The 14,110-nt window shown below is 37.5% G+C and overlaps 1 protein-coding gene across 7 annotated transcripts in view; it reads right to left on the minus strand.

Moving 5' to 3' along the window:
* The window catches only part of METTL8 (methyltransferase 8, tRNA N3-cytidine), a 136,956-nt gene that overhangs the window by 65,636 nt on the left and 57,210 nt on the right, over window positions 1–14,110 (minus strand). For all 7 annotated transcript variants that reach the window (XR_010839130.1, XM_067026274.1, XM_067026277.1 and 4 more), the window contains exons 4-5: window positions 4,434–4,804; window positions 2,785–2,834 (exon numbers count right to left, since the gene is read on the minus strand). Coding sequence is in view for 6 of the 7 variants with exons in the window: in XM_067026274.1 (XP_066882375.1) it covers window positions 2,785–2,834; window positions 4,434–4,804 (421 nt within the window). In the remaining variant the exon portion in view is untranslated. The remainder of the gene's footprint in view (window positions 1–2,784; window positions 2,835–4,433; window positions 4,805–14,110) is intronic.

Consider the following 14,110-nt stretch of genomic DNA (forward strand, 5'->3'; position numbering starts at 1 on the left):
GTTGAATCCTGGCTCTACCATTTAGTTGGGTGACCATGGAAGGGTCATCTAATCTCTCTGTAATTGGCTTCCTCATCTTTATTTTTTAAAATTAATTCTTTTATATTGGAGTACAGTTGATTAACAATGTTGTATTAGTTTCAGGTGTACAGCAAGGTGATTCAGTTACACATATACATGTATCTATTTCAAATTCTTTTCCCATTTAGGTTGCTACAGAATATTGAGCAGAGTTCCTTGTGCTATACAGTAGGTCCCTGTTAGTTATCTATTTTAAATATAGTAGTAGTGTGTATATGTGTCAATCCCAAACTCCTAATAGAGATAAATATGGCACCTAAGTTGGTTGTAAGGATTGAATGGATTCATGTATGTAAAGTTTCTAGAAAGGTGCCTGACTCAGAGTAAGCACCTAATAAATGTTAGTCATTCTTATTATTGTTGCTATCATCATCACCATCATCATTATCATCATTGTTATCATCATTAAAGGAAGATCTGCCTCTGCCTTCCAGGAACTTAAAAACTTAAGAAATTAACATGGTTCTATAAATACTTCCATATAGCTCAAAATGCTTCTCTGGATACTGGCACATCTAGCTATTATGAAAGGTATGCAGTCTATCTTTGGGCAGTAGTTACTAAACACTCACAAGATACAGAACAGTCTAGTAAGCTAAAGGAAGGCATGTGCCATTTGCCATGTGTCCTACCAGATGGCAGGTTGACCTCTGAAACTGAATTCCCACTGCATCAGCAACCCAAGTTGGTCTTGTGATCACCCAATGACTTTCCAGAGCTTTTCAGTAAAATCGGCTGACTGCCTTGGCCCTTCTCCCAGCAAACAGGTGTAAATATCACCACTACCACCACACCACCAAGCACTCTCTTGGCAAGGGGTTTAAGAATTAAATGATACTTGGAGAATGATATGACTTCTCAATTCCAGAGGTCTAATTATGGTAAAATATTCTAAAAATGTAAAACGTTAATCCTATACTCTCCAAAAGTAATAAAACACAATTTCTGTGGTGGGAAAAAAAAAGTCTAATCCTCCCTTTGGAACGCTAATCACTGGTTGCCTTTTAAAGATGAATTAATTATCTCAGGTTATTGAGCTACAGTGATTTCTAAAATATGAATATGAGGCAAAAAAAAAAAGACATATCCACAAAGAAAGAGTCAGGGGGTGAGGAGGCAAGAGCTTGCAATTATTAGTTGGAGGGAGAAGTAGAAGAGGGAAAAATACAACTAACAAGTGGGGAGCCAGAGGTATTAATCACTCAGTACGTACCAAGCTCTATCTATACTGTATTGTTAGGCTACCTGAAAAATTAGATTAGAGTAAAATATGCTCTTTACCTCAAGGAATATATGAATAGTAGTTGAAGAAATAAGACATAAAGAAATGATATACTAAATAATAACTTGAGATGAGTAATAAAGTAACACATAATCAACTGCCAGTGTAGTAGATTTATGTATATTACAAGTTCAGAGATCACTGGGGTGAAGGAATTTGGCTATGTGGTATAAAAGTACAGGAAGTTTTGGCCCAGAAATTGGAAAAGGGAAAACAAAGAAAATAAGTCCCGAAAGAGAAAGACCATTCAGAACTGCAAACTGGCCAGCATCACTTTTGGCTGGACACTTTAACTGGTAATTTGATGATATTAGGGAATTACTTAATTTTTATTATGTTAGGTTTATAATAGCAATGAAGTTATGTCCTGCTTTTTGGAGATCCATCATAAGTACTTAAAGATAAAGTGTCATTATGTTGGCCTTACGTTAGTAACTGTTGAAACAAGGTGGTGGGTGTATGATAATTCACTGTATTACTCAGTTTTTCTGAATGCTTTTACATTTTCACAATGGAAAGTTAAAAAAAAAGACTTTCTTAAATTTAAAAATAGGCATAGTGAAAAGACTGAAAGGAATTATAACAAAAATTCTGTCAGCAACTATGCTATGGTGGTGGGAATAATGGGTGATTCCCCCCAACCCATTTTCTTCTAATGGGAACTTTCTACAATGTGCTTATGTTGATTTTATAATGGAAAAATAATGGGAAAGCTATCAAGTAAACTTAAAAAAAAACAGGGACTTGACAGACCAGCCATAGGTAAAAGGTGTTAAAGTTTTGTAAGGTGTATCTTCTTCATCACCTACTAAAATGCATAGGTGAGGTGGTGAATGGGAAGGGCAGGTCAGGAGAACATCTTTGCTCCTATCCCCTACTTCTGCCTTTTTGAATCTTAGGGTTAGGTGCTATAACTCCAAACAATTTCAAGTCTAGATACAGTCATTTGACACAGGAAGGTTTTATACTGGGTGCGGCTCCAGAAGTGATGACAAAATAAAATGAGTTTAAAGCTTACACTTTATTTTGTGTTAAGCTTTAAACTCAATTCTCGATGTGTAAAATGACACCTAAGTAACCTGGAGGGGTAAATAAATCTCTAAAGTTCAGCAATTCCCAGCTTAGCAGAAGGATCAAACCTCTTACTCTCTTCTTATTCCCTCATCCACATAAACACAAGCTTAAAAAATTACTTCAACTCATGGTGGACAACCCATGCCTGTGAAACATTATTTTCAGAGTAATTCTCAGTTCACATGAAATTAGACACTCAGACCAAGACACTTCTTTTGAAATTTCCTTTAGTCATTGTTTATATGGGAACAAGAACACTACTGGCATATACATGACAACTTTTTCCCAGAATTTCTCAACCTCCCATACATATGTAGAATTTTGTAGGAGAAAACTCTAAAACTCACTGCAAAGTGTTCAGAATTGGAAAAACACTATTCCCAGCACCACAGCCAACCTAAAATCAAAGAATAAACAAATATCATGAAAATAAAGTTAAATTTTCCTCACCAATGTCAGATTTTTTTATTAAAAAAAAACTGAAATAAATTTACTGGATCTCTGGGTATAGGAGAGTTTTCTAAACTCAAAAGCAATGAAATAAATCACAAGAATAATATGCACTGAGAAATTTGACTGTGGAAACATTTAAAATTTTTACATACCAAAACTCCAAATAAACCAAATTAAAAGGTGACAAACACACTGTGAAAAAAACATTTGCATTAAATATGATAAAAGGCAGAGCTCATTTTTTAAAAAGCATCTGATAAATAAAGGAAATATACAGAACACAAAAGAAGTACAAATGACTTCTAAACGTTTGAAGAACTATATGACCTATTTAACAAAGGAATGCAAATTAAAATAAGGTATAATTTTTGTCTAACAAAGCAGAAAGCACTAAAATAAGAATATTCCAATCAGTAAGGGTGTGATGAAACAGACCTACACTGCTGTGAATTGGTATTAGTACAACTTCTTAGAAAGCAATTTGGCAATATATTTTAACAGTATTAAAATTTTTTAAATAAATTATGGACTAGTAAATTGAACCCAAATAATAAAAGAAAATGCAGAAAAGTCTATACACAAAGAAGTTTGCTGTTGAAAACCTGAAAACAATTTAAATGCCCAGTCAAGTGAAAACAGGTAAGTAGAATCACAGTATTCCACATAGTATTTTGCAGCCATGAAAATGTTTATAGAGAATTTTTAAAGATAGGGAAAATTGTTCATGTCATAATGTTCAATACAAACAAAGCAAAACCCCAAAATGCAGGTAGAGTATAGCTCAACTATACAAAACAGTATGAACAAAAGGAGAAAAAAGTCAGTTAAATGTTAATGGTGGTTAAATTAAATCCCTTGTTTATGGGACTGTAGATTATTTTATTCTTTCTCTTTAGCAAATTCTCTGTAATCAGTATATATTATCTTCACAATCAGAAGGAAAAGGTTTATTTTTTAAAATAGAAAACCAAGGTCTACATCAGATTATAGCAAATTACATTTCACTTATTTCTATTTCACCTAAAAGTGGGTAATAACAGAAAGAGATAGAAATTAAGGCCAAAACTTTATTGGTATTTAAAACTTCCTTCAAGGGCTTCCCTGGTGGCACAGTAGTTGAGAGTCCGCCTGCCAATGCAGGGGACACGGGTTCGTGCCCCAGTTCGGGAAGATCCCACATGCCGCGCAGCGGCTGGGCCCGTGAGCCATGGCCGTTGAGCCTGCACCTCTGGAGCCTGTGCTCCGCAAAGGGAGAGGCCACAACAGTGAGAGGCCCGCGTACCACAAAAAAACACAACAAAAAACAAGCAAACAAAAAAACTTCCTTCAAGTTAGAAGTTAGACAAAATAAAAAAATTTAAATCACAAACTTAAAACCTGACTAATTAAAGATATGAGTCCCTTAAATAATTTTTATGCACAAAAGTATATGAACACTTATTTAATAGTTAGATTTGCTCATTTTCCCCCCTAAAAATCCTGGATCGTTATTAAAGTAATATGGAATGTACATTAAAAAATTTTTGCCCCTCCAGTACCATACCTCTAGGATTCTGAAAGTGGCGTTGCTACCAGGAAACAATTCAGTCTTCAGAGGTCCTTTTCTGTGTTCTTTGGAGTCTAGGTTGGAAAAATCAGATCCTGCTTTGTTTTGACCATCTGATGAGCCAGAACTTTCTCTATAATGAGTTTTTTCTTCAGGCATAGTAGGGCAGTGCATTTTTGAGAAACAATTTGCAGCATGAACTTTTACATGATTCCGTGATAATTCTTTTACCTTCTCTTCAGTTTCTTGACCAAATGGAAGAATTTCAGGAAATTCCCTCAACAGCCAATTACGATCTTTGAAAAACTTATTCTTGTGAATCTTATAAAATGTGTCCCAATATTTACTAGCTTCACTCTCATACTTCACTAAAATAAAGAGAAGAAAAAAGATTTATTTTACTATGAATTATATTTATCATTAGTTACTATTTTAATAACTATATTTAATAAATAATGTTAAATATATTACATACACTAGTCATTTACAACAATTATATTTACTATTGGATAACTTTAATATTATAATAATTTTTATGTATCTGATTTTTTTTAACCTTTTAAAGGTTAAAACTACAGAGTATTAATCCTCACAAAATGTGTCAATGTGTGGGGTATTTGGGCTTACCCTGGTAAGTCTGCTTCTGTCTCAATAGTTTAGCCAATAAATTTTTGTGAGGAATATAATCATTGCACACTGCTTTCTACAGTCTAATCTTGAAGTCTTAATGATCACATTTTTACCAATAATCTGTAAGGCTCTTTATTATCTTAGAGAAATGATAACTCATTTTTTATGTCTCTGTAAATGCAGTTTCAACATGACAAATGTCTGTGCAAACTGGTAATCAAACAGGAAATTGTGGAATAATAAATGACATAATCTTAGAGCTAGAACGGTCCATTGAAATAATCTACTCCAACCCCCTTGTTTCACATTTGAAGAAAGGACACACAGGGAAATGAACCCACTTGTCCAGGTCCTGGAGTCCTGTCACAGCAGAAGCAGGACCGTATGTTCTGACTCCTGGGGTCTAGGGGCCATCCCGTAACTCCATTCTTCACCCACCTCCAGAGGTACCTCTTCTTATTGACATCTCCTAATATGAAGCCTTAAAGAGAATTTCTGATGCAATTTAAAAAGAGATACGCATTTTGTGATGTCATCCCTTCGATTACCCTAGGTCCCAGCATCAGGGTTAGGTCAACAGTCTCAGACCTTCAGGCAATTCTTATCTTTCTGCCTCTTTCTATCTGCAGCTTAAATTAGTATAATCATTAATTCACTCACTTTCTCACTCACTCACTCAAGAAACATTTCTTGGATACTATTACATACCAGACCTAATCCCTGGGTTAGGAATTACTTTCACCCAGTGTAGACACATGACATTTTTGAAGTGCCTTCAAAAAATTAAAAAAACCTTCCATTAATATAGAATAATTTTCAAGACAATGTTAGGTGAGAAAGCAAAATGTAGAACAGTAAGTATATGATGCAACTATTTATTAGAAACAAAAGAAGAAAAAAATACATGTGTGTACATACACAGAAAAACAGTCATGTATGTATACACATATTTACTGCTATATGGGCAGAATACTTCTGGAAGGATAATCACATAATTAGTAGTACTGGTTGCTTCTAAAGAGTGGAACTGAGTGGCTGGGGACCAGGGTTTGAGGAAGAATACTCACTTGAATTTTGATCTATGTGAAATTACAATCTATTCTAAAAATAAACTAAAACCAAAAACAACAGACTAATTTCTTTGAGAATTTTAAAGAAACCCTTACCCTCAGAACAAGCAGTTGCCTATAGTCAGGTTTGTCTCTGTTACAGAACCCTGTCCTGAAGCCCTTATATTTTTTCTTTTCTTTCCACTTTTATCTTTATGGCCTTGCACCATGGATCTCCACCCATCTGGCCACAAGACTTCCTTCCCATCAGGGCTGAATTGTATCTGGCAGCAGGACTGCTAGAAAGTCAGAAACTCCCATCTGTATTTAAGGTCTGAGAAATGAAAGTAGATCTCTGTAACAAAAGAATTATGTGATGTTGAAGTCCAAAACATGCTCTCATCTGCATTAATGGGAGGAAGCCTATTTATCACTAATCTAAAAATGCTGTATATCTTTAAAATAGTTCTATCTCTACTTTTAAAAATTGGAGTGTACCTGATAATACTGCGCAAGAAAACAAAACAACATTCCGAAAATCAGACTCAGGAGGAATTAGGAAACTGTCAAATTTCCCCAGGGTCTTCTCGCACCTTCTCTTCTTCCTTTTATCTTAAGAACTCTCTTTGTAACTCACTCTATGCTGGTAAAAGATTTTTCTGCTTAATAAAAAGTGACCCACCTAAGAAGACCTATATTTAGTCAAATCTCTAGCATTTGAGTTTCCAATACCAAGTTACTTGTGAAGTGAGTTTGCACCTAACTATAAGTAACTAGAATGTAATATAAGTGATTAACTTGTGGGAATATCCCCCTCGGAATTAAATGGCAGGGGAAGAGATAGACAGCAGGGGAGTAACTTGAAATAAAAGATGTTCATAGCAGTGCTATTTATAATAAGAAAAAGTGGAAATAACTCAAATAGCCAGCAACAGAGGAATGACCAAGCAAATCATGCATGTCAAAACAGAGTAATTTTTTTTTTTTTTTCCCCCCGGTACGCGGGCCTCTCACTGTTGTGGCCTCTCCCATTGCGGAGCACAGGATCCGGACGCGCAGGCTCAGCAGCCATGGCTCACGGGCCCAGCCGCTCTGCGGCATGTGGGATCTTCCCAAAACAGTAATCTTATGTAGCAATTAAAATTTAAAGGATAATAATATTAAGAGAAAATATTCACACAGAATGGTCTATACACTGACTGCAACTCTAAAATTTATTTTATATTCATTAATTTTTAAATTTTTATTTATTTATTTTTTTGCAGTACACGGGCCTCTCACTGTTGTGGCCTCTCCCATTGCAGAGCACACACAGGCTCCGGACGTGCAGGCTCAGCAGCTATGGCTCACGGGCCCAGCCGCTCTGCGGCATGTGGGATCTTCCCGGACCAGGGCACGAACCCGCATCCCCTGCATCAGCAGGCGGGCTCTCAACCACTGCACCACCAGGAAAGCCCATATTTTATATTCATTTATAACCATCAGATGGAAATTTGGAGTGCTGGTAACAATTTAACGATTATTAGGTAGTTCTTTCTTTTGCAAAGTTTTATCTACATCTTATATGAAGATAAAGAATCTTGGTTGAATTATTCATTCTACTTGCCCAAAGAGTCTCCTCATTTGAGTAGGGGTTGGATTAGAGCAGCGGCCCCCAACCGTTTTGGCACCAGGGACCAGTTTCGTGGAAGACAATTTTTCCATGGAGGTGGGGGGTGGGGGGAGGGATGGTTCAGGAGGTAATGCGAGCGATGGGGAGCGATGGGGAGCAGCGATGAAGCTTCGCTCTCTCACCTGCTGCTCACCTCCTGCTGTGTGGCCTGGTTCCTAACAGGCCATGGGCCGGACCCCTGAATTAGAGTATCTCTATGTTTAAGCTCTAAAAAGTCTATGTACTTTCCTATTAAATCCCATGAATTTATGGAGAACATTAAACATTCAGTTCTGCAAACTGCAAAATCTTGGATCAGATTGCTGTCATAAGTATGAGCCTGTACTACTGTTTAATTTCTACAGTTTATAAAGAAAATAAGTCTGCAGTAAGGTGACTAGAATCTGGTTCAGGTACCAAATATATCAAGCACCTAAATTCAACCCTAGCTTATCCAATCTTTAAAAAGGATCTGATTACTATTAAAAGATGATGGTCAAGGTCTGCTAATATATACACTTTCAAGCCTTTTTCAAGCATTTCCCACTCAGGAATTAGGAGGAAAAAAACAAACATCACATAAATCATTGTACCAATAACAGCAGCACAATAGGACATACTAGGTGTTTATTCTGTGCCAGGCACTATGTCAAATGTTACTTGGATTTTTTTCCCATTTAATCCTAATAATACCTCTCAGATAGACATGTTATTCCAATTTACAGACAAAGAAGTTCAAGGTCAGAGGGGATAAAAAAATTTGTCCAAAGTCACCCAGCAGAGCCAGGACCTGAACCAATTCTATCAGACTTTATGCTCTTAACCATTATACTATACTGCCTTTCTAACACAAAATCAAGATTAACCCCCTCTAAAATATCTCTGAAAATAATCTGTTTTTCTGATTTTATACTTTCCTCTCATTATGAAGCATCAAGCTGAAATTAAATCCTCAGTATGACTTATAATCAGTATAACCAAATAGGAAAAATAATGCTGATTGGAGTGAACCTACATAAAGACAGATCAGAAAAACAGACTTAATTAAACCCCATTTGAATTATATAAAAAATAAACTATGCAGGCTTCCCTGGTGGTGCAGTGGTTGAGAGTCCGCCTGCCGATGCAGGGGACGCGGGTTCGAGCCCCGGTCCGGGATGATCCCACATGCCGCGGAGCGGCTAGGCCCGTGAGCCATGGCCGCTGGGCCTTGCACATCTGGAGCCTGTGCTCTGCAATGGTAGAGGCCACAACAGTGAGAGGCCCGCGTACCACAAAAAAACAAAACAAAACAAAAAAACTATGCAAGGTTGTATGATGAAATTATGATGAGCAACAGGAACATAAAATGCTCTATGAGAATAGATGGGTTTGTGGGACAGCAACAAAACAGAAAACAGGATAGTCTGGGATAAAGGCTAATCAGCTGGAACTTTTTTTTTGCTTTTTAAAGTTGTGCTTTTAGCAGTACCTTCAATCAATGCTGGCAACTCCACAGTTCCCAGTAATGTATAACAGCTTCAGAGACCCCATGGAAGCTCAATCAAATGCATAATTATGGCTATGAGCCAAGGTAAACACCTCCAGCATATAATTTAATTTCCTGAACTGCAAGAGTATCTGTGATAACAGGGGAATTGGAAGAGCAACTTTTCTGACCATGAGTGAAAAATTTAGCTTAATCCTACTGTTCACTCAACTCAAGTTCAGGCCAATAATGATAAAAGAATATAATGTAACCAAATGTAAAATAGCTAGCTAGTGGGAAGCAGCTGCATAGCACAGAGAGATCAGCTCAGTGCTTTGTGACTGCCTAGAGGGGTGGGATAGGGAGGATGGGAGGGAGATGCAAGAGGGAGGGGATATGGGGAGATATGTATACATATAGCTGATTCACTTTGTTATATAGCAGAAACTAGCACACCACTGTAAAGCAATTATACTCCAATAAAAATGTCATAAAAAAAGAAAAAAAAAAAAAAAGAATATAGTGTAGAGAAATCTGCCCTGTCTTCATCTTGTCCAACTGATTTTCTAAACAGGTATATAAATGATCAATTTTTTCTTGGAGGAGAAAATTTTCCCTTTACTCTCCAAGGTTGCCAATTCAGTTAATTGCTCTCTGCCAATAGCCGTAAAAGGGATGTAGTGATCTGTTTAACCACAGCCAGATGAAGCAACTTCTCAATTATTCATTTATTAAATTCAATACTGCTGAGGGGAAGAAGGACCGTGACACACTAACCATACTTAAATATTCAGAATTCACTCTGAATCACACTGAATATAACAACTAAGAAATTGAATTAAACCATTTATATGTATCTGACATATACGATATGATTAATATGTATTATGAAAATTTATTCTAAGTTGCAGTGTAACAAAAGGCAATTTATTTATTTTTTATTTTATTTATTTTATTTTATTTTATTTTTTTAACATCTTTATTGGAGTATAATTGCTTTACAATGGTGTGTTAGTTTCTGCTTTATAACAAAGTGAATCAGTTATACATATACATATGTTCCCACATCTCTTCCCTCTTGCGTCTCCCTACCTCCCACCCTCCCTATACAAAAGGCAATTTAAAGCTATTTTTGCACAGCAATTACACAAACACCTGAGCTCTCAAAGTTGGAAATTTCCACATGTCACTCATAAAGTTAATTGTCTAATAAAAGAAAACTCTTAAAGTTATGAAATTTAAAGTATACTTCTAAGAGCACTGTATGAAATTAACTATCAAAGCTGACCTACAAACAAGTACCCTAAATTTATCAGCACACAAAACTTTTAGCTACTCTTTTTTTCTCACATAGGACACTCTCAAGTGGTAAGGTATTCACAAAGGAAGGTATACTGGAATTCTCTGACTATTTTTCTTGACATAGATAACTCATCCTAGGTAGATAGTTATTTACAAGGGTATTTTAAAGTAAGAATAGCAGCTGCATTTGTTATTAACTTTTAAAAACCCATTACATTTGCTAAATTACCAGCTGAGATATAACACACTGGAGATGTTTTTAGGAAATTATAATCACGTTAACTCAAAAACTGCCAAATGTATCTTTCTCATTTCTCTGAATTAACCTGCTTTAAAAAGAAATCTGAGCTATTATAAAATTTAAAATAAATTACCAAAAGGAAATGTGGAATTAAAAATCATTAATCTGGGCATCTAATTGAAAGAAATATTGCTAATGAGAGCCCGGATGCTTTACATTTTAATCACAGAAATGAATTCATGTCAACCATTGTACAGCAAAAGACTGTCTTATTTGTGATGGATAAGTTCTTATTTTCAGAATTGTGAGGGTGTTTCCGGACTTCAGTTCTCACCAAAGGCTGAGACAATAGGTGACAAATGGAAAATGGGAGTGACAGGACAGACTGACACACAGAGACCAAAAGAAACTTGCCAGAGAGTTGGCCAGCATGGGAGAACCAGTATTTCCTCCCAGTGGCATTAAAATAAGTAAGATAAAATCAGTAGAGAATGCTCATGCCGTATACTATGCTGCAAATGGAATACTTGATGATGGGAGAAAACTGGCTCTTTCAAAGACTTAGGACCCTCCTGGATAAGAAGAGATGGTGATTAACAGGGGCAGTTGGAGAAGAAATGGGTCACAGCTTCCTTTGGGTTTTCACAACATTTGGGAATAGAGCTTTTAAACGGATCTATTCACCTCGACCCATATTCATCAGAGACATTAGATATCCAATTAGAAGCCTCACGTAGGCTTCTGCAGACTAGCAGGTCGATGATCCCTGGTGGAGACTGGACTGGGTGGTTGGGTTTACTCTCACTGTAATGTCCCATCACTCAACATAGTTCCTCAGGACAGAAGTTTTCTTTCTTTGCCACCCTAACTGCTGCTCTGTGCAACCTTGCTTAAGTGTGATGTAAGGGTCACCCTCACTGTGTGCTCCTCTCCTTGTAGCAGTTCTCTGACATGTGTGAAGTCCACTGCACTGAGTGGAGTTATGGGGGGGTGGGGGGAGGTAGGAAGGGAGGACAGGATGCAGAGGGGTCCCAGTGGAAGCCTTGATCACTTTGAGTCATTTTAAAATGAACTCTTTTGTTTTGTGTCTCCACGGCGGCCAGAAAACTTGCTCAGAAACAGACTGCACATCTAATAAGCAAACCAAATGCTTCAAAGCAGTATCATCAGCCCTCTCCAGTCTGCTTTTCCTGCTTCTACAGAGAAAGGCCAGTCACCACCTTTCTATTTCAGTCACATTATGGTTCTGTGGGAACTGTCATTTTCCTTTACTGTGGTTTTCAAGGCCTGAAAATAACCTTCTCATTAGCTTCACTCAAGTTCATTGTTAACATAAATAGGCCAAAATAGGCAGTCCAGAGCCCTTTAAGGGAACATTATCAGCACTGCTCATCTATTTATGTTCTAAACAGAAATACTCAAAAGAGCATGGAAAAAAAAATCCTTGTTTTTTCATATTCTCAGGAAATATACTGTGGGTAATTTTTAACTTCCTGGAAAAGAATTAAGATGACTGATATCTTTTAATTCTGTTTAGGCTTGACTCTGTCACATCCAGGTGGCCACTAGCAGAAGCTTGAGTAATGTGGAAAATATGTCTGTGCAGCTGCTGGCAAAGAAGCAAAATTATACTTCCTCAGAAACAGTGTGACAGAGTTCCTGCAAAGGAATGCAGTGCGGACTGATCTGTGAGCAGAACTGCCACCGGTATGCACTCTCAAATTCAGCCCCAACACTCCCTGGCCACATCCCACTCTGGGACTGCATGGCTGGAGCTCATAAAAATGAGCTCCAGCCATAAAAATGGCTTCATAAAAATGGTTCTACTGTGGATCAGGTGCTCTTCTTTCTTGTCTATCCTCCAGGACATATTCATGCTTACAGCAAGGAAGGAAAACTAGCTCTGAGGAATAACAAATGATGCCAGAGGATAAGACAGGGCCACACTACCCCTTTCACTGGCAAAGGGCAGCTCATGAGGGCTTTCTCATTAGCTCAAGTTTCAACAGCTACCTTTGCTTCAAACTTTAGCCTCAAGTGTAGACTAAAGTCACCAGAACAATAGTTAACTACCAGTGAGATTAGTGCTTTTCACTACGCTTGTCTTGCACAGAGGAATGCAAACATCTTTCTCTGGGGAGTTTCAGGACAGCTGATCAATCTGGAAACAAAATTCTATCTCAGGGGTTGACAAACTTTTTCTGTAAAGGGCCAGACAGACAGTAAGTAGTCTGTGTGGGCTACATAAGGTCCCTGTTGCAACTACTCAACTCTGTAGATACAGCTCAAAAGCAGCCATGGGGCTTCCCTGGTGGCGCAGTGGTTGAGAGTCCGCCTGCCGATGCAGGAGACACGGGTTCGTGCCCTGGTCCGGGAGGATCCCACATGCCGCGGAGCGGCTGGGCCCGTGAGCCATGGCCGCTGAGCCTGCGCGTCCGGAGCCTGTGCTCCGCAACGGGAGAGGCCACAACGGTGAGAGGCCCGCATACCGCAAAAAAAAAAAAAAAAAAGCAGCCATGGACAATGTTAACAAATGAGTATGTGTTCCAATAAATCTTTATTTATAAAAATAGGCAGTGGGCTGGATTTGGCCCTGGCCATAGTTTACTGCCTCTCATTCTATCTAACAGGTACACTGACAGTGCTACATGAGTGATTAAGAAATGATGATGACCAGAACCAAGTTGTTCTGGCAAAACTAACCTATGGTATTAGAAGCCAGAATAGTGGTTGCTGTTTGTAGACTCTTAGGGGTTTGGGAAAGTAATTGGGACAGAGCATGAGGAAGCTTCTGGGTTACTGGTAATATTCTGTTTCTTAAAGTGGGTCTTGGGAAAATTCAGTGAGTCTTATGAAAACTCATTTATGAATTGTGTTAATTTCTATGGGTAACTGGTACTTCAATAAGCTGTTTTTGTTTTTTTTTAAAGAAAAAAAAACAACCTGTTTTAAAGGAGAAATCATTTAAGAAAAAAAAGGTAGGAAAATCCTCTCTAGAGAGTGTAAGTGTTGGGCCAACTGCCTGTCGGTTCCCAGCTATGCATTGAGAAGGACAGAGGCCAAATTTTTTTTAGTGTGCTTTTTAAAAAAAAATTTGAGGTAAAAAACACATAACATTTACCATCTTAACCATTTTTAAGTGAAGAGACAAATAGTGTTAAGTATATTTACATTGCTGTGAAACAGATGTCCAGAACTTTTTCATCCTGCAAATCTGAAACCCTATACCCATTAAACAACAACTCTGTGTTTCCCCCCATCCACTCAGCCCTTGCTAACCACCATTCTAATTTCTGTTTCTATGAATCTGACTACTTTAGGTACCTCATATAA

The sequence above is a fragment of the Kogia breviceps genome, chromosome 2 (genome assembly GCF_026419965.1).
Source record: "Kogia breviceps isolate mKogBre1 chromosome 2, mKogBre1 haplotype 1, whole genome shotgun sequence".
In the NCBI taxonomy this organism is placed as follows: domain Eukaryota; kingdom Metazoa; phylum Chordata; class Mammalia; order Artiodactyla; family Physeteridae; genus Kogia; species Kogia breviceps.